The 27955-nt window shown below is 37.6% G+C and overlaps 2 protein-coding genes across 8 annotated transcripts in view; both read right to left on the bottom strand.

Moving 5' to 3' along the window:
- Nucleotides 1-100: 100 nt before the first annotated feature.
- Nucleotides 101-20965, bottom strand: LOC138744894 (fascin-like). Of its 5 annotated transcripts, none has more exons than XM_069901713.1 (6): nt 20373-20965; nt 17823-18104; nt 14253-14375; nt 4834-4920; nt 2997-3170; nt 101-363 (listed from the first exon to the last, which is right to left on the bottom strand). In XM_069901713.1, exons 1-6 carry the CDS (start codon nt 20896-20898, stop codon nt 158-160), a joined length of 1398 nt encoding a protein of 465 aa, XP_069757814.1. In that variant the 5' UTR covers nt 20899-20965; the 3' UTR covers nt 101-157. The 5 variants fall into 5 exon arrangements, with proteins under 5 accessions (XP_069757814.1, XP_069757806.1, XP_069757822.1 ...); XM_069901705.1 differs by having other exon boundaries at nt 4834-4990; nt 14257-14375; nt 20373-20964; XM_069901732.1 differs by lacking the exon at nt 101-363 and adding an exon at nt 1797-1863 and having other exon boundaries at nt 4834-4990; nt 14257-14375.
- A 2855-nt stretch (nt 20966-23820) lies between these two features.
- LOC138744817 (cleavage and polyadenylation specificity factor subunit 6-like) overlaps nt 23821-27955 on the bottom strand; it is an 80383-nt gene continuing 76248 nt past the window's right edge. For all 3 annotated transcript variants that reach the window (XM_069901529.1, XM_069901547.1, XM_069901539.1), the window contains 2 exons: nt 26078-26256; nt 23821-25433 (listed from right to left, as the gene is read on the bottom strand). In XM_069901529.1, coding sequence (XP_069757630.1) covers nt 26079-26256 — 178 coding nt within the window. In that variant the 3' untranslated portion in view covers nt 23821-25433; nt 26078. The remainder of the gene's footprint in view (nt 25434-26077; nt 26257-27955) is intronic.

The raw sequence follows: 27955 nt of genomic DNA, 5'->3' as shown, positions 1-27955 counted from the left end.
GCACTAACAATTAGTGGTAATTCTGCCACGCCCACAGGAAAAAGGAATCTCAGGGTTGTATGTGATATCATGTATGTACTCTGACAATAAATCTGAAATCTGACTTGTTCAAGACTTTAATGTGTCTTTTTTTCAAGAATATATCTTCTGATGTTGATCAATAAAGAAACATTGTAGCAGATTTGGCATCTTCCCCTGTTGCTTTGAAGTCTCCGCTCTGATGTGTTATTATGTACTTGCCATTGGGACCCTTCAGGATCAGAACATTGGAACCAACCAGTTGGATAATGAAGTTGATAGGCTGCTCTCCTGTACCAGTGATGTAGCCATCTTTATCTAATTCCCAGTATTTATCTGTGGACACTGAGTCAGAACACAAAGAAGCAGACTAATGTTAACTTGGAATTTACTATAATTTAGATCAAAGAGTCAATTGATAAGTTTTAATTGAGGATTTTAAGATAGGTCCAATGGACTGAAGAGAGAACATAATATAAAACAGAAGATAAGAGAGGCACAAATGGCGTAACAGTTAGTGCAACGCCTTTTCAGCACCAGCGATCAGGACCGGGGTTCAGATCCCATGCTGTCTGTAAGGAGTTTGTATGTTCTCCCCGTGTCTGCGTGGGTTTTCCCTGGGGGCTCTGGTTTTCTGCCACCATTCAAAGCATACCCGACAGTGTTGATTTATCGGGTGTAAATTGGGCAGTTTAGACTCAGTGAGCTGAAATGGCCTGTTACCATGTCTGAATGTCTAAATTTAAAATATAAAAAATTAAAATATGGATTTGCTAGAATTGTCAAATAACTGTTGATTAATACAGGGAACACTCAAAGCATTTATTTATATCTCTTGATTACTTCATGCCTGAGTGTTTGAGGTGGCACTTTCACATATAACTGTTCATCCAGGATTGTACTTTCTAGCTTTACAGAGAGATTTCTCTATTCTTATGAATAGCCCTGTCTTCAGTACTGCCTCAGTTTCCAGCCTTGGAAAATCTAATGAAACACTTACAAATTCCAGAGAAAGATAAATATGAAATGAGGTACAGAAAAATAAAGAGAAAACACAATAAATATTCTAGGGATAGGGAAAGCAGAAAAAGGGGATCAGTGATAAGAATGAAATGCTACATTTTTAATATGGTGTTTGTGAGATAAAAATAAATTCACTGGAGCCCAATCCACTTTAATTAAACAGTTTGGGAATATGGCTATGGTTTTTATTACAATCTTGTATATCTGCTTGGAAAAATTGAAAAATAAACTGCAGGAGGAGCTCAGCAAGTTGAGAAGCATCTGTAGAGCCAAAGGGATGGTCAATATTAGGAAGGGAGATCCAACAAGTCTCTGGTGTGTTCCCAACTTTTGTTGTGGGTGTCTTGAATGTTGTATGTCATTGTGGTCTGCTGGGTGTGGGGAGGAGAAGAAAAAAAATGGCTCACACTCAACAGCGAAATTTGTATATACTGGATAACTGTTATTTGTGATTGATTACTGGAAATTGTTATAAAATATTCAAAACAAAAGGGAGATCCTGTATGAGGACAGAAAATGCTGAGAAAATAGCCAGTATATAGAAGTGAAAGGAGAGGCTGAGAAAGTGGAGGAGAGACAACAGTGAAGTCAATGGTGGTGGTATGAAGGTTGATGGGCAGATGAATCCAGGTAGGGGAGAGAGTGTTGAGACAGAGGCCGGTAAAAGGAAAAAATAGGCAGTAATATGCCCATCTTCAGTCCCTATTTGGTTTCACATATCTGCAACTAACCTTATTTTCATATGTTTTCCCCATCACCTGCCACTGTCTTAATTATCCCCCTCTCCTTTGTCCATCCGATTTTAACAGCCCATCATCTAACCTGCAAAAAACATTTACAAAATGCAAAAACACTTCAACCTACATAGTATTATATCAGTTTAACATCCCCCACCCCCGCACCACGCCAATGGCCTCTCCCTCTTCTTGTATCTTTATTTCTCTCATCTTCTGTCCAATAACATCACTTCCTGGACTCTCCCCAACTTCTTTCCCCTTTCAAAAACACATCACCCGCTTCTTTTTTAAACTTTAGCCTTGATAAAGGGTCTTGTCCCAAAACAACGACTGACCATTTCTGTTCATGGATACTCCTTGACTTGCTGAGTTTCTCCAGCGGTTCATTCTTTGCAGAGAATTAGATTTGCTTGTGGTACATTACACAATGAAGCTCTTGGTGCCTGCCACATTGACCATTGCCAGTGGGCTGATATCGCCTCAAACCGTGCATCTTGGTGCCTCACAGTTCGGCGGGCAGCAACCTCCTTTGAATCAGACTGCAGAGCCCACCTCACTGTCAAAAGACAAAGGAGAAAAAACCCAACACCCAACCCCAACCAACCAATTTTCCCTTGCAACCGCTGCAACCGTGTCTGCCTGTCCCGCATCGGACTTGTCAGCCACAAGCGAGCCTGCAGCTGACGTGGACATTACCCCTCCATAAATCTTCGTCCGCGAAGCCAAGAAAGAATATATATTTATCTCTCAATGAAAAAGTTGACAAAGGAAGACTGGCTCACTTTTGCGAGGAATACAAATGTTGGAACTTGAAACAAAAACATAAATGTGAGAACAACTTGGCCAGAACTTGGAGAGAAATCAGTCAACGTTTTAAGCCAATGAACCTTCCTCAAACTTGGGGTGGGAGGAAGGGGAGAGCTGAGGGTTTTGAAGCTGTAAACTCTCCACTCTCTTTCTGGTTCTGAGGAAGGGTGATTGACCTGAAACATTTTCTCTTTCCGTGCTGCCCTGATGGATGAGCTGGTTGGCATTTCCTATTTTGTGTGCATGTGTTTTTATTTTGGAAGACCCACCTCAGCAGTCAAAGAAAAGGTGAAAAAAAAATCAGAAAATGAAGTTTTATCTTGGAGTTAATTAGAATTGTCTCATAAATCAGAAATAGTGAAGGTTTATCCAAAAGGAATATGATACTAAATAAAGAGATGATGAACTCACCAAGTTTGAATTGGTAGTAGCCATCTTCATCAGAGGTCATCCTACTTGCCTCATACATTGGCCTGTTTCCATCTAACCTTTGTGTCCCAGAACCAAATGCCACAAAGCCAAAATCACTTTTCAATATTAGGAGAGGTCGGTTGACGAGTTTCAGAATAAATTCTTGTGAATCATCTGCAAACCAGCACATCAAAATATTATCATCATAACTTGCAGATTCAATCTTCCTCAAGATCTTCATTTGATGAATTGCTGAGCAAATTTTATTAGAATACATATTTGAATTTTTCCTCTCATCATTGTTGTAATTTATTTTCCTTTTAACGTTTTGGTTAGCAGTCAGTCGATCATGTTTTGTGGTCATTTGGCATAATTTGCAGATGTGGATACTTGGAGTGTGTCAGGGACATTTCACTTGTGAATCTGCAGGGGTCACCAACTACATCCGATCCTCCTGTTGTGGTTTCCTCTACACTGGAGAGACTGGGCACAGACTGGGAGATTGGTTAATTGAGCACCTCAGCTCTGCTGCAATAGCATAGATCTCCCAGTGGTCATCCATTTCAATTCCCCATCCCATTCCTTTGCTAATATGTCTGTCCATGGTCTCATGCACTGCCAGACTGAGAACACCTGCAAATTGGAGGAACAACACCTCAACTTCCATCTGTGCACCCTCCAACTGGATGGCATTAACATCGACATTCTCTGGCTTTCATCAAACTTTCCCCTAACTTCTTCCCCCATTGCCTTCCCCGTCTCTCTCTCTCTCTCCATTTTCCCTGTCTCCTTTCTCACAGACAAACTCAATTCTCACCTCTCCCCTTATCATATCCAATTAACACCTTTTGTTGGTCTGGACTCCTCCCCCAGAAAACAATGTCTCTATTCTGAGATTTCCTGCTTTTTGCTTATTCCTTGAAGAAGAAGGGCTCAGGCCCGAAATGTCTGCAATATATCTTTATCTCCTATGGGTGCTGCAAAACCAGCTGAGTTTCTTGAACATTTTGGTGAGCTTTTACTACATTCACAGCATCTGCAGACTTTCGTGTTCCCCTCACGGACTAATGGGGTCATGCTGTTCCTATATGATCCTGAGAATTATTGCAGACACTACATGGCACCTGATAGAATGGAGCACTTTCAAAATAATCACCATATTTCTCATTTATGGTGGTGCAAAAGTAACTTAACATGGATATTCAGAACTGCTTCAAGTTGGATACTGGCAAGATAAACCATCTTGTTCAGTCACTGAAAGGTTTGCAGCAGATGTCTCATTTCCCACTATAAAGCAAGTCACTGTTGTTACCAAAACTACAAGGTTTGTCAGAGACAAAAAGGGGTGGAATGGGGAAGGAAAAGATTGGGGAATGGAGTAATTTTGGATGGTGGTGTTTATCAGTCCAGCAATATGGAGTGGTTTCATTGGGTACAATACCACAATCAGCATGGGCTTTGGCTAAGTGATTCCTGCCTGCAAGTGAGGAATTTAAAAAAATCAGCAAGTGGTGTGGAAGGGGTTGTTGTGTGCACAGAGTGGGCTAATGATGCCAAAGCCAATGCAGATGGGTACAGTCGTGGGACCACTGACTGAGGCATCTTTGACCTCGAGAAATCAGTATGGAGATGGTTTGGTCTCGTTCAGTACTGCATGCAATGAAATCTTGTTACATTAAAATGGCTGGACGGTGTTTGTGGAAGAATATAAAAATTGTGTCCCAGCAGAATCTCTTCAAACTAAGCATGGCTTACAACTTTTGTATGATGAGGCATATAACAACATTTATTAATATACACATTGCAGGCAATAAATGAATAATAAATTGTAACTCACCAGCTGTAGAGTGTCCTACCCCAAGCTGGCCAGTGGACTGTGTGGTGAGGATTTTTCCATCTCCTGTTTTAATAATCACTTTTGGCCCTTTGTACACAATATTAAACCAACAATCATCAGTCACAATTCGGCTTGTCACAATTGTATTTTGAGGACCCTAAAGAGATTTTAAAGGTCATTTGATGCAAGTGTCTGATTGTATATTTGTACTCAATTTTTTAAAATATTTCTCTTGCCTCTTGAAGCTTACATCTGAAATATGGTATCACCAGTGTTGTTGTCAATGTTTCAATGCATCCTTCAAGTGTTCAATTTTTCTGAACTGAATATCATAACATTTCTTTGACATCTTAATGTGATAATAAACATTATACCCAGGATTAAAGACATCAGCTTAATATCCCTGCTTTGAACTATCCACCAGAAGTCATTGGATTGCTGTAGCAGTTTCAGAATTCCAGCCTCCCAGTTATACCATAAAATTGATACTAATAAATGTGAATCTAATTTCCTTGTACCAAAGGCCTGAGTAATAGTGCCACATTGGCCCCCCAATCATATTCATGGTTACCCATAATTAGTTATTCAATGGGAATTTACCTCTCACTTTGTTCATTTTAGATTGGTCACAGTGTTTGAGCTACCGAAAGAAAACAGACACACACACACCGAGAGCACTTCAGTTTATACAAATCTTTATTACTAAATCTAAAGCTGATTTCAAACTACAATATCCAAGCCCTTCCTAATTATACTTATCAACGTCTGGACTGGTCCCAACTGCCGAAGCAAGGCAATGACCGCACACTTGTAGTAGGTTGCCGGGGTGCCGGTAGCATCTTCTCCGCCTCCCCTGACCGGGACGTTGGTTGGACTTTAGAAGTTCTTCATCTTGCTGAGAGATGTTGCCACCCCTCAGGGAGTCTGAGACTTCAGCAGCGGGACCGTGGCTTATATTACCCAAAAACTGCTTACCAAAGCACCTATTCCCAGCACAAAAAAAAGATAACCGAGCAGCCTAGGCTTCTATCAAATGCCACAACTTTCTAGCTTATCACTTTGAATACAATGATTTACTTAGCTTAAAGACATCTAGCTTATCACTTCGAATACAATGATCTACTTAGCTGCGAGGTCTCGCTTGACAGTCTGCGACCAACAAAATCCCATCAGTCTCAAACAGCAACCGGCTAACAAGCAGGAAGATTAAACGTTCTTGGTACTAGATGTCTTTTTGTCAGATAACTGCATCTCTGGGCCCCATGGTGGAATTTAGCTTATGTCTGTTGATTCTTACATTATTCTCAAAGTAGGTTACTAATACTAATACTCAGCCTTGCATAAGCAAAAGCATGATTTAAATCCTCCATCATATTCAGGATTACCCATAATTAGATATTCAATGGGAATTTTTTTGATAAAACCAATTATCACTGAATGCTTGCAGAGTATCTGTCACTTGTGCATCAATGCAAAGAATCACTGTCGGTTTTTAAAGTACAACAAAAAAAGTAGTTACATGAAACTGCAGCAAGAAGCATACAAGGGTGCCATTACAGCAGCTGAGCTGCAAATCATTGTGGAAGAACAAGCATGGAAGAAAGCAATTCACACCTGAACCAGGCCAGTGAAATTTCATGTTCAGATTTATTATCATCCGATTCTACAAGTACAACCCGACAAAATAACGTTCTCTGGTCCCTGGTGTAAAAACATGCAAACACACATTGAGTCAAAACACTCATACAAATGATACATATACAATACTTCCATACAGATATAAAAATAAATGAATAAATATTGTTAAATTAATAGCAGAGTCTCAGAGGGTTTGTGTGAGCAGTTCATCCATCAGTCGTTCAGCAGACTCGCTGCCCGTGGGAAGAAGCTGATCCTCAGCCTGGTGGTTCTGCCTCTGATCCTCCTGTATCTCTTTCCTGATGGGAATAGCAGGAAGATGCTGCATGCAGGGTGATAGGAGTCCTCAAAGATTTTGTGAGCCTTCTTCAAACAATATTCCCAGTTGATCACATCAATTTGTGGGGGGGGAGGGGGGGAGTGGAGATGCCAGTGATCCTCTCTGCCACTGCTATGGTCCTGTGGATTGTCCTCTGATCCAATACTCAAGATCAGGGGTTTTCAAATGTTTTCTTTCTACTCACATACCATCTTAAGCAATCCCTATGCCATAAGTGCTCTGTGATAGTAAGGGGTTGCTTATGTGAATGGAAGGAAAAAGTTTGACAACCATTGCTTTAATCGTACCTAATTGGCTTGTTATATGCACAGTTTCATAACTCCAAAGGAAATGGGCCAATGACAATTTTTCTCAAGCAAGATATTTAGGTAACAATCAAGTCTAGAGCAGTGATTCTCAGTCTTTTTCTTCCCACTCACAACCCACCTTAAGTAATCCCTTACTAATCACAAAGCACCTATGGCATAGGGATTAGTGAAAAGAAAAAGTCTGAAAACCACTGCTCTACAGCAGCCATACTACATTGTGATGCAGGTGGCCAGAACTTACTCGATAGAGCTCCTGTAGAAAGTTGGCAGGATGGTGGCCGGTAGCCTTACCTGCCTCAGCTTCTCAGGAAGTACATGCACTGTTGTGCTTTCTTGGCAAGTGAGATGTAATGTGTCCAGATCACTTCTTAAATGGACTCTGAGGAATTTGGTGCTCTCTACTCTATTCACTACCAAGCTATTAATGTGGAGTGGAAGATGGTTGCCTTGGTCCTCCCAAAGTCCACAATCTCCTTTGTCTTCTCCATATTGAGTCTCAGGGTTGTTTTTTCATGAGATTTTCCACCTCTTCTCTGTAGTCCAACTCATCATTGTTGCTGATGAGGCAACTACTATTGTGTCATCTACAAACTGGATGACTCTGTTAGAGCTGGATCTGGCGTTGCAGTCATGGGTTAGAGGCATGAGTTTGAAACTGAGGACTCATCATGATAAGGGTCAGGTATTTAAGAAATTGGGAAGGAAAGATGTTTCCCTCTAAATTCTCCTGTGTCACCTAAAAACTTAAAACCTCCACACCATCTTCACCTCAGAAGCCTCTTCTGCAACAGGATCCTTGACTTACTGTCTAATGGACTATAATCAGTGAAGAATGATAACAACATCTCTTCCATGATCACACTCAACATAGGCAATCCACAAAGATGTGTACTCAGTCCACCACTCTACTCTTTCTTCACACACAACTGTAGATACACCATTCCAACTCCACCTTCAAATTTGCTGATGAAACCACAGTTGAAGGCCAGGTATCAAAAAAAAGAGACAGAGTACAGAAAGGAAACTGAAAGTTTAGTGAAATGTTGCCAAGAAAATAACCCCTCTCTTATCATCGATAAGACAAAAGAATTGATCATAGGCTTCAGGAGAGGGGGTAGAGACACACCTTGTGCAAATCAATGGTGCTGCAGCGGAGTAGCTTCAAGTTCTTGGGAATAAACATTTCCATTAACTAACCATATTGACATGATGGTCAAGAAAACATGACAACTTTCTAACAAGACTTGGAAAGTTGGGTATGTCCCACATGTCACTCAACAACTTCTACAGGTGAACCATTAGAAGCATATTTGTTGGATGCATCTCAGAACGGTATGTGAACTGCTCTGCTCAAAATCAGAAAAAGCTGCAGGTGTTGAATGCAGCTCAGAATATCACGCAAACTTCCCTCCTCTCCATTGACTCCATTTACATCTCCTGGTTCCTGGGAAAGGCAGGATGAATATACTAAAGGACCCATCACAGAGAGACTATTTTCTCTCCTCCCTCAGAGGAGGTTGAAGAGTGTGAAATCATGCACCAACAGAATTAAAAGCCATCACATAAATGAACCCACCACAATGCTGTCATGCTGCGGATGCTTTGTACAAATGTATCTTTCTTATTGCAATGACACCAGGCTGAGGAACAGCCTCTTCCCATAGGCAATGAGAATGCTGAACAACCAGAGGAACTGCTCACACTAACTATCTGAGACTCTCATATTCATGAAACAATATCCATTTATTTATCTGTATATATGAATACTTATCCTGCATATCCATTGTTTGTCAAAATGTGTGTTATATCTGGTTGTGTATCTGCATGTTTTGCACTGAGCACTGGAGAACATAGTTTTGTCGGGTTGTACTTGTGCAAGCAGATGACAATAAACTTGCCCTGGCTTTGCTTGGCTTGACATGACACTCTATAATTGTTCTCTTGCCCTTCCTCTTTATATGGCTGTATAAATGTTAAAGTTGATCTGTTAGATCGCTCACTGAAGAACCCTTCTCACTGTACCTGGTATATATTTGAAACTTGATACAGACAAGGACATGTGCTTTACTCCATTCTCTAAAGTCAACGACCAGCTACTTTGTTTTTCCTGATATTGATGGTTGTCGCATCACCCTGCCACTAGATTCTCTAACTTCTTCAGTCTCATCATTATTTGAGATCCAGTCTACAATACTATTGCCATTTGTAAACCTGCAGATGGTGTTAGAGCAATATTTGGGCCACACATTCATGAGTGTACAAGGAATATAGTAAGGATTTAAAAGGCAACATTGTGGGGCATTGGTGTTAAGAATTATCATGGAGGAGGTGTTGTTACCAATCCTCACTGATTGTGGTCTATGGGTTATGAACTTGAGGATTCACTTGAACGTTGAGATCAGTTTGTTTGGGACTATGGTGTTGAAGATGGAACAATCATCAATAAATAAGAGTGTGACTCATGGCTGAATGAAAATTAAAATTTAAATAAAGGGCCAGGTAAATAGGAGATAACAGTATTGTTCAAATATAAAATTATATTCTATAGGAGAGTATAGCAGATCCTTAAATACTGAGAGTGATCCAACAGAACAAATTTGTCAGTAAAATCAAAAAGAATTAAGGAGTTAAAGTATAATAATAGCTGGGAACTATTCATACTGAAATGGACTGGGGAAATAACAACCCAAAAGGTCAGGCAGATGAAGAGCTAAAGCATGTACAATAGTACTTAATTTCTGTGTTTCCAGCAAAGAAGAAAGGTGTATCTCATTCTGGAGACAGTTTGACAGAGAAAATAGTAAATTTCCAATAGCAGGTTTTCACGATGCATGTACCACAAGTATCAAGTTCTCTTAATAAGAAAAGAAATTCTAAAAAAAGAGAAAAATGATTGATTATCAGGAACAGAAAACATACAAGAAAAGTTAATGAAGAATATGAGAAGGGCAGAGGAAAACAAACAAATTATGTCAACATAAAAAGTATATAAAAATAAAAAAGATAGACTCAATAATAATGGGGTCCTAATGTGGCAAACAAATATTCCCATTCCACCCTATCAAATGGTTCCTCAGTATCTAATGCATACCATCCCTAGGTGATGTATGTTACAATAAGAATAACGATATTTAATAAAGCAAGTTTTGTTGGAATCACTAATTAATAGTAAAATATTTTCTAGTCTATGAGCTAGAACTTTAGATAATATCTTCATTTCAACATTGACTAATGAAATAAGATGCACATTAATGAGCTAGCCTCATTAAAAGATGAAGGAAGCTTCTCATCCTTAAATGAGTCATCAAACACAGAGCTTAAATAAGGTACAAGCCATTTGGAGAAAGATTTATAAAATTCAGCAGGATACCTGTCTGGCCCTGGAGATTTACCAGACTGTAATGAGAAAATAGCTAAAGATATTTCCCCCTGAGAAATAAGTGCCTCCAGACTTACATGCTGATCCTGAGGAAGGGTTGGTAAGTAAATTTGATCTAAGAAATCTGATATTGAAGTGAAATTATTATTAAATTCAGAGTTATAAAGGTTCAAGTAAAATTCTCTAAAAGTCTCATTAATTTTAAAATGATCTGTTGTCATTCTGCCATCTCTCATCTGAATTTTGTTAATTTGTTTTTTTTTAAACTGAGATTCCCTTTAATTGTCCACCCAGTAATTTAGTTTTGGTCCAGCTTTTATTAAATTATTCATATCGTATGCTTCAATTCACAACAATCAAAACTTTTTTGGCTATATAGGGGAACTCGACAAAGTTACCCACCAAGTCCTTTACTTTTTAATTTTGTACTGGAGCCCTTGGCTGTTGGTCTTCATGAGAGCATAGATTTTACAGATATAACTAGAAATGGAGTTGAACATAACATATCCTTATATGCTGACGATCTTCTGCTCTTTATCTCAAACCTTGAAGTTTCTATACAAACCATATTAATTTTGCTTACCTAAGTTAGCAAGTTTTCAGGTTATAAATTAAGTAAAACAATCTTTTTCAAGATATTCTAACTTTCCGTTTAAAATAGTGAAAAACCAATTTAGATATTTTGGAATTACAATTACAAGAAGTCATAAAAATCTATTGAAAGAAAACTTTTTGGTATTATTTAATCAGATTAAAGAATTATTATTGGGATGGTCACTTTTGTCCATTACAATGATTGGGTGTACTGTATCAATTCGATCAAAATGAACACTTTACCTAAATTTCTATATCTTTTTCAAGCTTTACCCATCTTCATTCCTAAATCTTTTTTTTTATTCAGAGGACTTGTTTGTTTCCTTATATATATGACAAGGAAAATAACCTCATATAAATAAGGCTCATCTTCAAAAGATTAAATGGAATGGGGAATTATCATTTCCAAATCATAGATTTTATTATTGGGTGGTTAATGTATGTAATCTACTTTTACTGTTATGTTTTGATAAACTACTGAACCACCCTTCCTAGGTAGAAATGGAATTAAATTTCTCTTAAAATTCATCAATGTTTGTTATTTTAGGTTCTTCTTTACCTCTTTCCTTTTCTAAATTGACACATAATCTGATAATCAGAAATAGGTTGAGAACAGGGACACAATTTAGAAATTTTTTGGCTATAATAGTTTTTCTCTATTATGGATAACCATCTTTTTCAACCTTCTTTGTTAGATGCAGGTTTTAAGGAATGGTTTCGATTAGGTATCAAAAGTTATAGAAATATTTTTATTCAAAAGAAGTTTGGTTCTTTTGAACAATTGAAAGCCAAATTTCAACTTCCTAATAGACATTTTTAAAGTTATTTACAAGTTATACATTTTGTTTAGGCTAAGCTTTTTGATTTCTCTTGAATCTCGTAAAATATATATTGATATACTTTTTGATTTGCAGTTCTCCCAGTGTGGATTAATATCAATTATTTATAATAATATTATATTTAACTAGCTTTAATTACTGGCTTTAAGAATAATTGGGAACGTGATTTGAATATATCTTTTTCAGATCAAGATTGGTTTTCCACTCTTATCTTGATTAATGAATCCTCATTTTGTGCACAACATTGTTTGTTCCAATTTATGGTGGTGCATAGATTACATATCTCCAAAGTTAAACTATCTCATTTTTACCCAGATGTTGATCCTTTAGGCCATAGTGTAAAATCTTTGAAGCCTCGCTGAATCATTTGTTTTGGGAATGCCCTAATTTAGCAAATTTTGAAAAGATATTTTTCAGACTTTATCATAGATTTTAAAGATCAAATTAGAACCATGCCCTCTCATTGGTTTGTTTGGCTTTTCTCGAGAAGAGGATATATTCTTGACTTCAACCCAGGTGAAAATTTTAGCTTTTACCTTGTTGATAGCTAAATGAGCAATTTTAATTAAATGGAAGGATGACTTTCCACCTACTCATGCCCAGTGGTTACATGATGTTATGTCCTGTTTAAGCTTGGAGAAAATTAGATACAACATTAAAGATAGAAAGTTTCATTTTGACAAGATATGGGGGCCATTCATAGATTACTATCATAATTGGAAGATTTAAGAAATCTGGATGCTCCAGAGATTTTGTCTCGTGTCTACAGGTCACTATTCAATCCATATTTTCACATTTCTACAGTTAACCTTGATTAGAGGGAGGAAAAAAAAACATTTAAAACTGGAAAAGCTGCTTTACTGAAATCACTAAATTCAGTGCAAGATCCTGTTGGCAGTTCAGAAAATGAGATGCTCTTCCTTGAGCTTACATTGGACTTTATCGCAGCAGGCCAAAGATAAAGGGAGAAGTCCGCAGAAATAGAATGGAAAACTAAAGTAACAAGCAACTGGAAGTGCAATGTCATCCCTCTGGACAATGGAGGTGTTCTGTAAAGCTGTCACCCAATCTGCATGTTTTTCTCCAAATCCTGAGTGTTGAATGCAGGACATGAAATTGAAAGAGAAACAAATGAATTTATGTTTCTCTCAGAAAATATGTTGGGTTAGGTTGATGGCAAGGGAAAGGTTAAAAGGGTAGATGTTGCACCTGTTAGAGTTTAATAGAAAGGTAGGGTGAGGAGATTGGGTATTGTTGGAGACAGAAGAGTGAATCAGGATATGACAGATTAGATCCTTCTGAATTCCGATAGGCCAAAGAAAAGGGTGATGAATCTGATGGTGAGATCACATTGATGGAGAACAATATACTGAATTTGAAGGCCTGTGGAACAGAATGGGAACCCTTTGTCTGGGTGGGTGGACAGAGAATGAGTGCAAAGGTGTTGGAAACAGAAGAGACACAAGTGAGAGAACAACCACAAAAAGGAAAACATCTCAGAAGTGTTGATGTGAAAGAGTATCATTATCAGAACAAATACTTGAGAAATGGGAGAATGGAATGGAGTCCTTGTAGGAATTAGGATGGAAGTATACTCAAGATACCTATGGGACCTTGCATACTTGGTAGTTACTAGCCTGTGTCTTGCAATTAAGGTAGAAAACATGGTGGTCCAAATGAAAGTGCAAATGATTTCCAACAATGGCAGTGTTTTACATATCAAGTTCCTGCAGTATTTTTTCTCTCCTGTGAATATTTGTCTTAACTACCCTGCCTTAGTTGGAGTTACCAGCACTTGCATCATTCAGACTTTGTTGGATCTCCCCACCACCGACATACCCTTTGCTTTCTGCACTTTCAAATGTTTTGGATTACTAATTTTCCATATTTAAATGATCTGAAATGTTACTCTGCTTCTATCTTCACAGATGCTACCCTGCCAGATTAGCTAATTAATTCCAGCATTTCCAACTTTTTTTAAAGAATGGAGTTGTGGCCATCGACTCTCAACTGAACTTTAAGTATGGTATGTACAATAATGGATTGGTTAAAGACATGGTGCAATTTCTCAAGCCACTAACAAAAGAAACAATTGCACTAACAGATAATATACATCAGTCACAAAACATTTCCTACATCTGGGATGCCTTTGGATTGATATTAATTCAGCTCTTTTACACTATTAGCTAAAACTCTGATATGCTTTCTAGCCCTTTAACTTCCACATTGTAAGGATTTCAAATCAAATCAATAAAACTACCAAATTTCCCCTATTATAGTCACTGAATAATCAGCCAGTTTGAAGGCCTGTATGTTATTACTTGCCACTGAAAGATAATCCATTGAAATACCACGAAAGCAAGCTTTTCTGGTCGTGTTATTGATGATTATCTGAAAGATCTCAGTTTCCGTTACTTGTGTCTCATGAGCATAGACATCGGTACCTATCAAAGGATCACAATATTTTAGTGAAAAAGTGTGTGATCTTCACGCATTTTCCATGTTACAACTTTATTTTTCCACCCCAGCGTTTCTATCCTCTCGTGAAGAAAGCACATTAGTGCCTCCTCTTTCTCAAGAGTTTGCAGAGGTTTGGTATGACATCAAAATCCTTGGCAAGTGTGCTGACCATCTGCTTCAAGGCCTGGTATGGGGGGGGGGGTGGCAACAATACCTCTGAGAGGAAAGCCCTGCATAGGGTAGTGGACACAGCCCAGTACATCACAAGCAAAACTCTCCCCTCCTTCGAGAAAATCTATGTGGAACGCTGCTATTAGAGAGCAGCAGCAATCATCAAAGACCCACCACCCAGAACATGCTCTGCCCTCATTGGTGCCATCAGGAAAGAGGTATAAGTGCCACAGTATTTGTACCACCAGGTTAAGGAACAGGTGCTATAAAAACATAGAAATGCTGGAGGAACTCAGCAGGTCTTGCAGCATCTTTATGAGGTAAATATATATAACTGATGTTTTGAGCCTGAGCCCTTCTTTTCTCATGAACAGTTGCTTCCTCTCCACATCAGACTCCTCAACAACAAACTCGACCAGAGACTCATTTAAAGGACTTTTATTTTGCACATTATTTATTATTGAATATTTATTTTCTTAGGGCAAGACATTGCTTATTACAATTTAAGGTGATGCACAGAATTCATATGTCTAAATTATAAATTATCCCGATTTTATGCAGACAGTGATTCATTTTGTGAGAAATGTAAAATTTTTTGAAGCCTCTTTGATTCATATGTTCTGGGAATGCCTGAACTTGGAGAGATTCTGGAAAGAGATTTTTCAAACACTCTTAACAATGAACAATGTTCAAGATTCACTTGGAAATTTGTTTGTTTGGTTTTTCTCATGACTCAGATGAACCTTTATCAGCATCTCAAGAAAAAGTCTTAGCTTTTACCACATTGATAGCCAGGTGAGCTATTTTATTGAAATGAAGAGAAGATGGATCCCCTACTCATATGCAATGGTTATATGATGTAATGTCCTATTTAAGTTTAGATAAAATCAGATATAATATTAAAGACAGAAAGTTTCAAGTTATGAAGTTATTCTTAGAATTATTTTCACGTTATGGTCACGTTTTGAATAGATCTAAACAGCTTCTTGTCAAAAAAAATTCAGGATTGTTAGGTGACCTTTTGCATAAATGGTGCACAGGTCATCACCTTTGCTGAAACTGCAAGTAACAGATTATTTAATCCAGAGAAGTTTCCAGAATAGGATTTTACAGCAGTAAACACTTGCTATGAATTATAATTATAATTGGTGGCCTAGATTCTGAATATTGAACAATGCTGACTCAGGATACATTAATAATCCAATGCAGATGCAAAACTAACAAACTGGTCAATAGTTCAACCTATCACCAACATCTACATCTTATGAACAGACAGGTTTGAAAAATATCTTGGGGAGGTTTGTCAAATACTTAACCTTTATTCTTACGGTACTCTTCTATCAAGATAATTTTTGATAACCCTAGCTGACTCTTTTCCTACTAACTTTAGAGTTAATTACTTCTCAATCATAAAAAAACCACGCAAGTCCATTTGCAATATTTGAAGTCCTTTTGTTCATTTATCATTGAACCTATTTTATGAAGAGTTACTTTAAAGCAAAACCAAACATAATCTACCGAGCAGCATCAGTAGAAGATGTTTTGAGCCAAAGCATTTCAGCTCGAAATATTGAATATTCTTTTATTCGCCACTTGACCTGCTGAGTTCTTCCAGCAGATTGTGCATAGTTTCAGATTCTAGTATATTCATTAGTTTTGATGTTGTGGTTTTATTAACTGAAAATCAGCATTTAGGGAATATATTTTCACAATTGCTAACAGCGTTACCATCCGATGTCCTAGAAATTTCATGAATCTATTGATTAAAAAAATTGAGAGAGGATCAAGTACATGGGCAAGCAGTAAAGACTTTTTTAAAACAGTAAATCTGCAAGGATGTCATTATTCAAAGAGAAATGCAGAATAGTTGCAAGATTTTTTCTGATTTTTTAAATCTACGAAGTTAGATTCGATCAGTGAGTTTGATTAATTAAACAAAATTGAATTAATAATTTTAATAAAAATAATATAACACTAAAGACAATTATGGAACTTGTTGCTCATGAAACTGACTGGGACCATTGAATCTGACTTGTTACCCAGAACAGACCTGGATTTCTAACAGAGATTATCAAAAAAACTTTCTGAAATATTTTTCAAATGACTTGCAGGAAAATTTTTCCAAATTTCTTGGAGAGGAAACACCTTACTAATTTTCTTGTTGAGATGGTGAAAGGAGATCAGGCTCCTTGACCATGTACACTTGCTGATTTAGAACATAATTTTGTTTTGTTCTGGAAAATATTGTGAAAAATTCAGGAGACAAAAAGAACAGTTGAATGGAAATATTAACTGGAACCAATATTGACTGACATTTCAGATTCCAGTATTTGGTGCACCATTTCATCGGATGCAAGGATCGACAACGAGATAGACAACAGACTAGCCAAGGCAAATAGCGCCTTTGGAAGAGTACACAAAAGAGTCTGGAAAAACAAGCACTGAAAAACCTCACAAAGATTAGCTTGTACAGAGCTGTTGTCATACCCACACTCCTGTTCGGGTCCAAATCATGGGTCCTCTACCGGCATCACCTACGCCTCCTAGAATGCTTCCACCAGTGTTGTCTCCGCTCCATCCTCAACATTCATTGGAGCGACTTCATCACCAACATCGAAGTACTCGAGATGGCAGAGGCTGACAGCATCGAATCCACGCTGCTGAAGATCAAACTGCGCTGGGTAGGTCACGTCTCCAGAATGGAGGACCATCGCCTTCCCAAGATTGTGTTATATGGCGAGCACTCCACTGGCTACCGAGACAGAGGTGCACCAAAGAAGAGGTACAAGGACTGCCTAAAGAAAGCTCTTGGTGCCTGCCACATTGACCACCGCCAGTGGGCTGATATCGCCTCCAACCGTGCATCTTGGCACCTCACAGTTCGGCGGGCAGCAACCTCCTTTGAAAAAGACCGCAGAGCCCACCTCACTGACAAAAGACAAAGGAGGAAAAATCCAACACCCAATCCCAACCAACCAATTTTCCCTTGCAACCGCTGCAACCGTGTCTGCCTGTCCCGCATCGGACTTGTCAGCCACAAACGAGCCTGCAGCTGACGTGGACATACCCCTCCAGAAATCTTCGTCCGCGAAGCCAAGCCAAAGAAAAAAGAAAATTTGGTGTTAGTGTAACAAAACGAAAGACATTCACCTTAAACTTGATGGAGAAACTAAAATAATTAAAACCCCAAAAATCAGCATCTAAGTTGTTAAAGAAAGATTCCATCACGTTTATTGATGCCATAATATTTTGCTTCTTACCTGGTCCAAGACTGACATATTTGCAGCTTAACAAAGATCGAATGCTGACCTGCCCAGGGCTTGGGTCAAGAGAAAAGAGTTCATCCAGACTGGGACTTTCAGTTTTAAAGGTTTTAATATAGCTGTCCCTTCCACTCAGAAATCTTCCTTCATTGTCTTTTAAGCAGAACATTCCACACTTTATTTGTGGGATGTACAAGGTCCTTGATGACTGGTATCCCTCAAGCTTTCCATTGCAGGCAATAAGATCTCCACTACTTGTCCTTATGCTGTATTTTTTCTCTTCAAGAATACGATGAAAGGCAAAAACATTTTAAATAATATCAAATTTTTAACAAATTATTTTAATAGTTCTCACGTGAATTGGTTAAAGACAACAAATTACATCATTGCTCTGATTGAAATTGCTCTTGTTCTTAACTTCTGTGACCTCTCAGACTACCTCTCCAGTGTACTTTTCTTATTCTTTGAACAGATCATTTCTTAAATCCATGCACATATTTGAAACATAGAACACAACATAGAAGTGATGCTCAGTGTATTATACCCAATGTCATTGTTTATCACGTACTATTCATTTTCATTCTTCCAAACATGTCTGTGGCCTTTGGTAATGTTGACTGGATTAACGTCTTCATTGTCTTTCCCCCCACTGCCTGAATGAGAGACATCTGCCATATTGCATTCATCAATGCTATCACAGTCAAAAACTCAACTGCAAAGACTTTTCATTCTACTTCTGCAGTTCCCTCTATATTCCCCAGTGAACTATCCTTGATCCCCTCCTCATTATCACCTTATACATCCGCTGCTTCCATTAATGTTCATGCTTCTTTTGTTTCCATACTTAGTTGCTTCAGTAATCTAAAAAAACAGCACATTCAAACTTTGCTTGCACTTACATAAAGCTCTGCTCAACCTAAAGCCAGCCAAGGTTAGACATGTTTTTGACCTCCAAATCCAATAATTGTTCAAATTCATAATTTTCCACTGCTTCAGCATTTCTGTCAGCCTCCTCCTGTTCTGCCCTACCCCAACACCCCCCCCCCCCTGTTAGAATCTAGGGGTGAAAACATTATGAAAGAAATGATTAATTAATAATTTTATATTTACTGCATGGTTCAGGGAAAAAGAGGAATGTGATTAAGTGGCAATCACAGCATGGAGCAAAGTTGGCCGAGCAAAATGGTCTCTCCCAAATACAGGGAGAGGAAATGCATAAAACGATTTAGGAGGAATGCTCAAACTGAAGGAGGTGGTGAGTAGCACAGGAGACACAGGCCAGACCAGAACAAAGAATGGCCTGCAAGAAACAAAGGGAATGGAAAACCAGTCTAGGAGGAAGATGAAGGCAGGAGGAGGTGTTAAAGAGAACAGCAGAAATTGGCCAGACAGGGACAGAATGGTGATTAGAAATATCTGGGGATGAATTAATTTCTGATCCAATCAACAGGATAGTCTGGCTTGGAGGATTAAGATGGGAGTGCTACACCCCAGATATCTGCAAAACAGGAGATGACTTGTGATAACCCTTATGCAAAAAGATCTAGCAAAGGAAGCCAACTTTTGTTCTGTATGATAAGGTTGATCTATATAAACTGAGCCAACTGAACAATAGGGGTCAGTCTTGGGGAATAGCTCACTCTGCAGGTGACCTATGAACTAACGACTGACCCAGAGCTCTGTTAAGTTTTATTCTTGTGCTGTATAATAAACTGATTGTTGAACCGAATACCTTCTCCTATCACTTCATTCAACGAGCACTCTAGACTCAGACGACACATAAACTAAATTGAGGGTAAGGTAAAGCCAGAGTCCGACACCCCCCACCTTCAAAACACTCCAATTATCCTTTATTTGATAGAATCTCCTTTTTTTGTTGCTGGATATTCCTGCAGATTTGGCCTCTTTCAGCCGCCAGTTTTAAATTCATGTGTGTTTATTAAAGACTCTTCCTTTAACCTGTTTCACAAACCTATCCTCTTTGACCAAATTTTGGTCAGCTGTCCACTATATTTTCTTATATGCTATGCTATTAAATTTTGTATTATAATGTTGTAAAGCAGTCAGGATTGTTTAGCTGCATTAAAGCTTCCATACAAATGCAGGGTATTGTGTTAGTAGCTTCTATTATGACAACATGATCTCTACAAAAGCCATCATTTCCTCTGAGCTAAGATTTCAGCTCCATTATCACCTGGTGGAAACAATAAATGTCGGTCCATCTCATGAAAGTTCTTGGCAACCCTTATGCTCCAAACTTGAGCATGAATAACCACATTGGAGTGAGGAAATGGAGGAATAGAGTGAGAAAATTGGAACAAAAACTTGTCAGTTTCATCACTACTGTCTAAAATTCTCCTGTTTTCCTCAAGCATAGAACATTATTAAGCACATTGCTGAGATTATAGAGGGAAAAATAGAGAAAACATAATACCAGTGGGTGAATCAGATCAATAGCCATACAAACCAACAGGAAATTGAGAATTATAATGCAAAGCGCACTATGGTGTTAAGAATAAACATTTAAAGTTTCACTGGTTCTTGTACCTTTGATGTTAAAGATGAGTGCCATAACACAGTCTTGACCCCAGGGTAATTCACTGTCACATTGTACTGCCTTCTCATTGGCATCATAACGCAGGTATTTCTTCTTGCCCTGGTTGAACAGGTTGATGTTGGGATGAATAGCTAGGTGTACCACCCATTTCTCACTTTCTGTGATTACCTGTGCAAAACACATGATATTGTCCTCTGCTCCTCCCAAATAACGTTTAGTTTCCTCAGACTGGAAGGAGACCTTGCCATCTGGATGCATAATCATCTGAAACTTGTTGTAAGGATTGGGGACCTCCCAGTCACAAGTGATCTTCCCATTATTATCTCCAGCCAAGTACCTTCTCAGAGAGCTCCTGATCTGAACCAAGGGAGAGTTTTCCTTCAAAAACTCAATGGTCCAGATCTGTTTTATGTTCAAAGTTGAACTAGTAGCATGCACCTTGAAATTGAAGTTCTCTGCTGTCAAATATTTCTGGGCTGAGTTGATCAGGCCAGCTGGAAGCACTCTATAAACCATCTTCCCTTGTTCACACTTTAAGCTGCAAGTGTTACCACTGTAATGTTATTTTTGTACCTCAGTGACATCATCGATGTATTGGAGCCGGGTAACTACAGTGACAAAACATATCATTATGACATCAAGGAAAATCACTGTGAACCTGATGCATAAAATATGGAGAGATTGTTATATCATGGATTGTCTTGAGATATTTCTGAATTTCATCTTCTTAATTTCAAAGAAAATATTTTTCCAAACAAAAGCATTGATTCAGTGTGTCCTAATCCAGATAATTGAAGTTTACTGCTGACTTGAAATTGTGTAATTAAAAATAATTAATTGTTATTACTGTAGCAGACCATCAGAATAAAAGAGAGAAAAATCATAAATATCATGAAAAACTTTATCTATATCTTGACAGCAGGTCAAATTATAAATCTCTTTTGAGATTTCTCAAAATGGTTGAGAGCTCTTCCTGAATACTTCTGGTTTCCATCTCTTTGAATCCTATCTTTCTAACAAACCCAGGGATGTAATTTCTCATTGTACAGTATCACTGAAGTCTCTAAAATTATCAAGGAGCCCCAGCCAAGGTTTACATCAGACATCATTCAAAGAACTGACACAAGTGTCTTCCCAAACTTAAACACGATTGTTGACACAAAGGAGGATGGTAGCTTCACCTTATTAATCGCAGACTAATGATTTATCCAATCAGCAGCCTTGAGGTGTTGGTCATTAAAAGCATTACTTGAATGTGGTATTGATACCTTGGACAATATGTGGTATCAAAAGATCATTCATGGAGAGAGGAAATGAACCTCCACGTGGCCAGTTAAATCATTGAAGTTGGGAAGGTTTGCAAGACAATTGAGAGTAATAAGAATGTTCAAATTCTGTCTTTAGCACAATATTGTGTAAAGGAGGGAAAGGCATCTTGGTTAAAGATGGCAGTCGACCATTTTGTTGTTTTCCTTGAAAGTTACTGAAAAATGTTCCATGTAATCTCTGAGGGTACAAGGGTTTATAGCCCTGAAGACCAGGAAAGGTTTCATCTGTAAGTCACCAGGAACATTAGCCCAAAGCAACAAATTTAATTGGTCATTCATTGCTTTAATTCAAGCAGTCTTCCTTTCATAAGAAATGCAAACCCTATCTACCACCTTTGAAAACTTACTTCAGAGAGAAGTTATACCTTCTTTCTCAATAATTTTTCTTAAATTTCTTGGGAAATCTTTCAGCAAAAACAGAATCTTCAGGCTCACCTGCTACTTTAATGGTTTGAAAATTATAATGTTATGATTGAAAATGTCCCATACACGCTTGAAAACTTCCAACCTTTGAACTTCAGTCTTCAAACACAAATTTAGAGATGCCGAATAATCATTAAGCTCATTAGAATATTTTACTGATTTTGATCTTCAGCTTTTCTATTTGTTCCATTAAGAAAATTTTACTTCTACTTAATTTTGAGGAACTGCAAGAGGTGGCATTATCAGCAGTTGCTTTTATCTTTTCAGCTTGCCCATGCATAGATTGTTATTGGCAGTAAGTTGAAGACCATTGTAAATAATGTCCATGGTGTGTGCTTTAGTGTTAAATCAACTCAGAAGTTCAGGAAACATCAGTGGAAAAGAGCGCCAACATTTCAGGGCAGAGACACCATCAGACTGTTACTGTAACAGGCCTCCAAACTGAAGCATTGACTCTTTTTCATAAGAAATTCCTCCTTTTTCACTTTAATGAGGCAACCTTTTATTCTGAGTAGAAATACATTCTCAGCACTTCTGAACATTTCACACAGCTCTTTTATAAAGAAGAGGACAGCAAGGTAACAGGAAATCTACATTTTAATGCGTTGGAGTGTATTTTGTGTCAATAAAATATACAGAGTAACAAGCTACAAAAGAAAACACACAACAATTTTATTTTTTTTTTAAATTTCACAGAAAACGCACAAACACAATACAAAGTCACTGACAAATTGCTTGTCCTTAAATTGGTATAACTAAAAAAAATATTTTTACCATTTTAAAAAAGAAAGCAGAAAACTGTCCCGAGTGAAGAAAGATTCAAGTTCTATGTGGAATGCTTGAGCTCTTTCATTATTTTTCCTGCATTCCTCTCCTCCCCTGAAGTGCTGGCACCAACTGCAGTAGCACCAGGCCAGCAAGTGCCAACCCAGCTGCAAGTCCCAGAATAGTCATGGTATTTCCATTTCCTAACTCTCCAGAATGCAAAACAATAATATCAAATAGTCAAAGAAGATCAATCTACATCAGGGCTTTAAAGAAAAACCTTTCACACAAAGTCTGCTGGCAATTTTCAGAAAATCTCCCCATGTTCAACATGTCATTAAGGTGGGCTTTGAAATTAATTACTTGATTAACTGGTTTTCAGCACTGATTAGTTAGTCTTAGTCGTTATTTACAAATCCTTCATGGTCAACTACACTACACTAAGCATCATGCAGAAACTTCCAAAAGAGTACCTTAAGAGCAATTTGTGTACTATTCAAATTTCCATCTCTGGCTTCCATCATGATATAATTGCAAATTATTGTCCATTAAAGATATTATTACACAGCATAGTGTATAATTCTTTAGCCTCCTTCGAACTATTAAAAAGTATGTCGCTTTAAAGCTATATATAGGTGGAAAACTGTTCATAAAACAATGATTGGCCTTGCCAGCAGAAAACGCAGTTTAAACTAAAATGTTTACCACCAGATGCCATCAATGTGCACTAATTTACAATGCATATCAGTGTATCTCAATCTGGGGTGTGTGACCCCTTTTCTTCAGGGAGAGAAGGAGTGGATGACAACAGAAATCCATGGGGCTTTAATTAGATGGTTTACAAGAAAGTACATTTAAAGTTCCTGGGTCAAACTGCAGCCCTTTAAAAGTATCAGCTCATGACATCAGCCATTTCTGGGTGAGAGCATGTATTATTTTTATAAATGGGACTTTCATTTACAAAAATTGGAGCTACTGAAGTGTCATTCCAAGAGTTCACAAAGACTCTTCAGTGGCAAGGAGCAAAGATTTTGATGGTGGCATAGTTGCAGCTGCAACGTACCGTACAACGCACAAGTCATAAAGGCTTTAAAAAATTAAATGTTTTTTTTCTTACATCTCTGGAAGGGGATGATTCACCTTGCTGACTGCATCTGAAACTGTTCTCATCACTTCCTCACAAATACGTAACAACATTCTAAGCCAATTAAACTGATAATTGTAATTTTTGCAATTAAAAAAAAATCTGTTTAAAAAATAAGTTCAACAAGATTTCCTGCCTTTAAAGTAACAATAATATAAATCAACACTAAGCTTGGTAGCTTGTGAGGATTTCCAAGAACTAAGCTCGCTGCTTTTGGGAAAACTTACTCAGAATGACTAAAAGAGAATTCTTTTGTTACTTTAACAGACTGAGATAATTAAGCAGCCTGCAATTTAGTTTTAAAAAAAACTAAATTCTGTTGATGACAAGAAATTATAGGGGCTTCTTTACTGAAAAATCTGAATTTTCTTGTAAAATATACTTAAAAACATCAGTTAGTTTTTTTTTCAAATTTACAACTAAAATACATTTGTAACTCTATTATCACAAAAAAATTTGAATTCTGTTGGCTGGATATGAACCAACTTGGCATTATAACACATGTGGGCATCTGGGTGATTACAGCATATATATGTATATCTGTGTGTGTGTGTGTGTGTGTGTGTGTGTGTGTGTGTGTGTGTGCGCGCGTGTGTGTGTATTTTTATATATATACACACACATACACAAACACACACACACATATGTGTATGTATATAATTTTTTTTAATGAGGTCTTCAGTCATTTTGGCACATGGGTGCAAATGACTTGCATCTCATCCTCTCTAAGTACAAAAGATTTAAAAAAAGTATTTACTCCTTGGCAGACACTGAGTGTCACTATTCACCTGTGCATTTGCAACATGAAAGGTGTTGCAGTTCAATGTAGGAATATTTTCTTTTGATTGGTGTTGTCAATGAAATCATGAGAGACCAAAGGAACTATTCCATTGCTACCCACAGAAAACAAAACAGATGACATTTGTTATAGGGTTTTATTCAGATGATGCACATTACTGATGACATTAGAGCCTAAAAGTTCTCCGAGTGACTTTCAGAGGGTTTGAGACTAATTGTCATCAGGGAACAATGAAAAGATTGGCTCGGGTAACATGGTAGACAGTCAAACATGCAAGCTCCTTTGGAAAATGCCCTCCCAGTCATCTGGACCTATATAGAAAAACAATTTGACCAGCCTGCAATCTTCAAAGAAATTGTGGATAACATTTTTAATGTAATTGCTGAAAACAAGTTGTTCAACGTATGTTCCAGAAATCCATTCCCATCTGGAGTTCTCTAAGTTGCAGTTGTGTGTGTGCTTTCACTTTCTGCAACCCTTGCTGTACACAACTCTCCCAAGAGTTCAGGTCCTTTCTTCACTCGTTTCAAAATGTCTTCCTGATTTAAAAAAAAAATTCTGCTGATCCAGGATCTGTACAAAGATGAAAACTCTACAAATTGATGGCAGAAAGAGGGGAAGGAAGAGAGAGAATGAGTTATTTAATTCAACTAGGTAAGATCTTTTGAGAACTGAAACTATTTGTATCCACCCTTCCTCTTTATAATCACGTTGATCTCCCACTTCCCAACATTCTTCCCCTCCTTTGAAGCCAGTGCCTTGCTGTAATAGTTGTTATTGATACATCTTCCACCTTGCCTATCTAGCCTTTTTGTGCAGTGCCATGGAGGGATTGAGTAGAAAGGGAAGGCAGAAAATGATGTGGTGAGAGAGTCCAATTGATGATGAGGCAATTGGTTAGTTTTTCTACTTCCAGCTTGAAGAGTACACCTGTGGCATCCATTTGACTAATCCTTTAAAGCAGAATGGAGGGAACATTGCAATTTTAGAGGTTGGTCCTTCAGATCTGGCATAAGATTTCTATAGTTCTTTGAAGACTAAAGAAGTCGCTAAAAATTTGTATTTAATCAACATCATCAACTTGCCGCTCATTTTGGGAATCTGACAGACAAAGCAGTTTTTTATTTGGCTTCATACCAAGAACCTTTTGATCACATGGTAATTAATTGGGTTTGAATTATAAGATGAAGACAATGTAATGAACAGATTTCAACTGTTCTTATTTTCTAATCATACCTTAGCGGTGCCTATATTCCCTTTCCCGATCTCTTTCTCGGTCTCGATGTCTTTCACGTTCCCTGCTTCTCTCACGATAATAATCTTCATGTCGATCTTCACTGTGAGAGCGATCCCTGTGCCTGCGGCTTCTGTCGTGAGAGCGACTATATTCTCGGTCTCTTGATCGATCTCTTTTTCTGTATATGCAATGATAGAAAGTACAAGATAATTAACTATTCATAATACACTATTATACAGAAATAAGATATAAATTAATTGGAAAGGGACTCATTTCAATGAGATTAGCAGACATGTAATAGGATTCCTATATTTAGAGAGAGACAAAACAATAGGGCATATTAATGGAGCAGTTAGCACAATGCTATTACAGTGCCAACTATCTGGGTTTGAATCTGGCGCTGTCTGTATGGAGTTTGTACGTTCTCACAGTGTCTGCATGGGTTTCCTTCAGGTGCTCCATTTTCTCCCACCCTTCAAAACATAGGGATTGTAGGTTAATTGGGTATTTGGGCGGCACAGGCTAGTGGGCTGGAAGAACCTGTTACCATGCTGTATGTTTAAATTTTTTGAAAAATCTATGGAATTATAAATGTTAGTTGAAGGCAGGAAAGATGATAAAAATCCTTTCTCAGAAATATAATTAAAAACAACAGAAATTGAAAATACAGCTCAGTTACCATGATTTAAAAATGAAGGTCACACTTAATGTTACTGAAGTCTTGGAAAAAATATAGTATAGTATAGATATAGATTTATATATTCTGATCTCCAAAAGACTTTGATGTAAGTCTCTTCTTTAAGTAAACCTATGGTTGTGGTCAGTGTATGTCGAATCAGCAAATGGACAGCAAACTGGCCACTCAACAGAAGAGAAAGAAGTTGATTAAAAGAATTACTCATGTTGGCAAAAGGAGAAAAGTGGTGCCCCAAAAATGTTGATGCTGAATTCATAGTTATTCACAATTGGCATAAATGATTTGAACTCAACATTTTGAAGCACAATTTTAATTTTTTGTGCAATGCTAATGCTGCTGTAGAGGATGATTACTGCACATGACAGGAAGTATCGCCAAAGTAGCAGATAGCCACACATTAGCCAAATAAATGTCAAATTCTTTAAGCTGGCTCTTTAAAGTTGCATCAAACTTCCCCATTATTTTTTTCCTTCAGACGCCTCCCCCCACTACAGTAAAGGGCATCATCAATTAGTTGCTGATTTGAAATATTAACCTTTTGTGTTTCATGTCCCACAGTTTCTGGGTGCCCTCATACTGCGCATTTTGTAGACTCACTCAATTTAAACGACAATTTGCTTTTTCACTCTTTTGAAGCGAAGAACCTGACATGTTCTCATAAGATACTCAGCCTGCCCATTTCTTGCAATACTCTCTTCACATACACCTGTATCCTTTTCTAGGAATTGAGTGTCTTCACAATTTTGTTAACCCACTTAATAGTGCAGCACTAGCAGATTTAGCCACAGTACACTCTTTCTATTCATCCAATTCATTAATATAAATTGCAAATTGTTAAGACCCCAGCATTGATCCTGTGATTGCCACAGGAAATGACCCATTTATCCAGACCTTTTGTTTTTTTTCTTCATGAACTATTCCTCTTTAGATGTCAATATATTATTCCCAATCCCTGTACATTCTTACCTTGTGCAGTGATTTTTATGTACTACTTTAAATAAATAAGTAAATAATTTGATTTATTTATATATATGTATATATATATATATAGAGAGAGAGAGAGAGAGATGTGTGTGTGTGTGTATATATATATATATAGATATATATATATATATATATATATACACACACACATATATATATATATATACACACACACACACACACACACACACACATA

Source organism: Narcine bancroftii, chromosome 1, assembly GCF_036971445.1.
Source record: "Narcine bancroftii isolate sNarBan1 chromosome 1, sNarBan1.hap1, whole genome shotgun sequence".
NCBI classification, from domain to species: Eukaryota; Metazoa; Chordata; class Chondrichthyes; order Torpediniformes; family Narcinidae; genus Narcine; species Narcine bancroftii.
Note: the sequence above shows the minus strand (reverse complement) of the source record. Positions and strands in the feature narration are given on the sequence as shown.

Coding starts and splice junctions, on each gene's coding strand:
- LOC138744894 (XM_069901705.1), bottom strand. CDS start 20,898: ATGGTTTATAGAGTGCTTCCAGCTGGCCTGATCAACTCAGCCCAGAAA. Junction 14,376..17,822: donor ATATGTCAGTCTTGGACCAG/GTAAGAAGCAAA, acceptor ATCCTTTGATAG/GTACCGATGTCTATGCTCAT. Junction 3,171..4,833: donor GGTAGGACACTCTACAGCTG/GTGAGTTACAAT, acceptor GCTGGTTTGCAG/ATGATTCACAAGAATTTATT.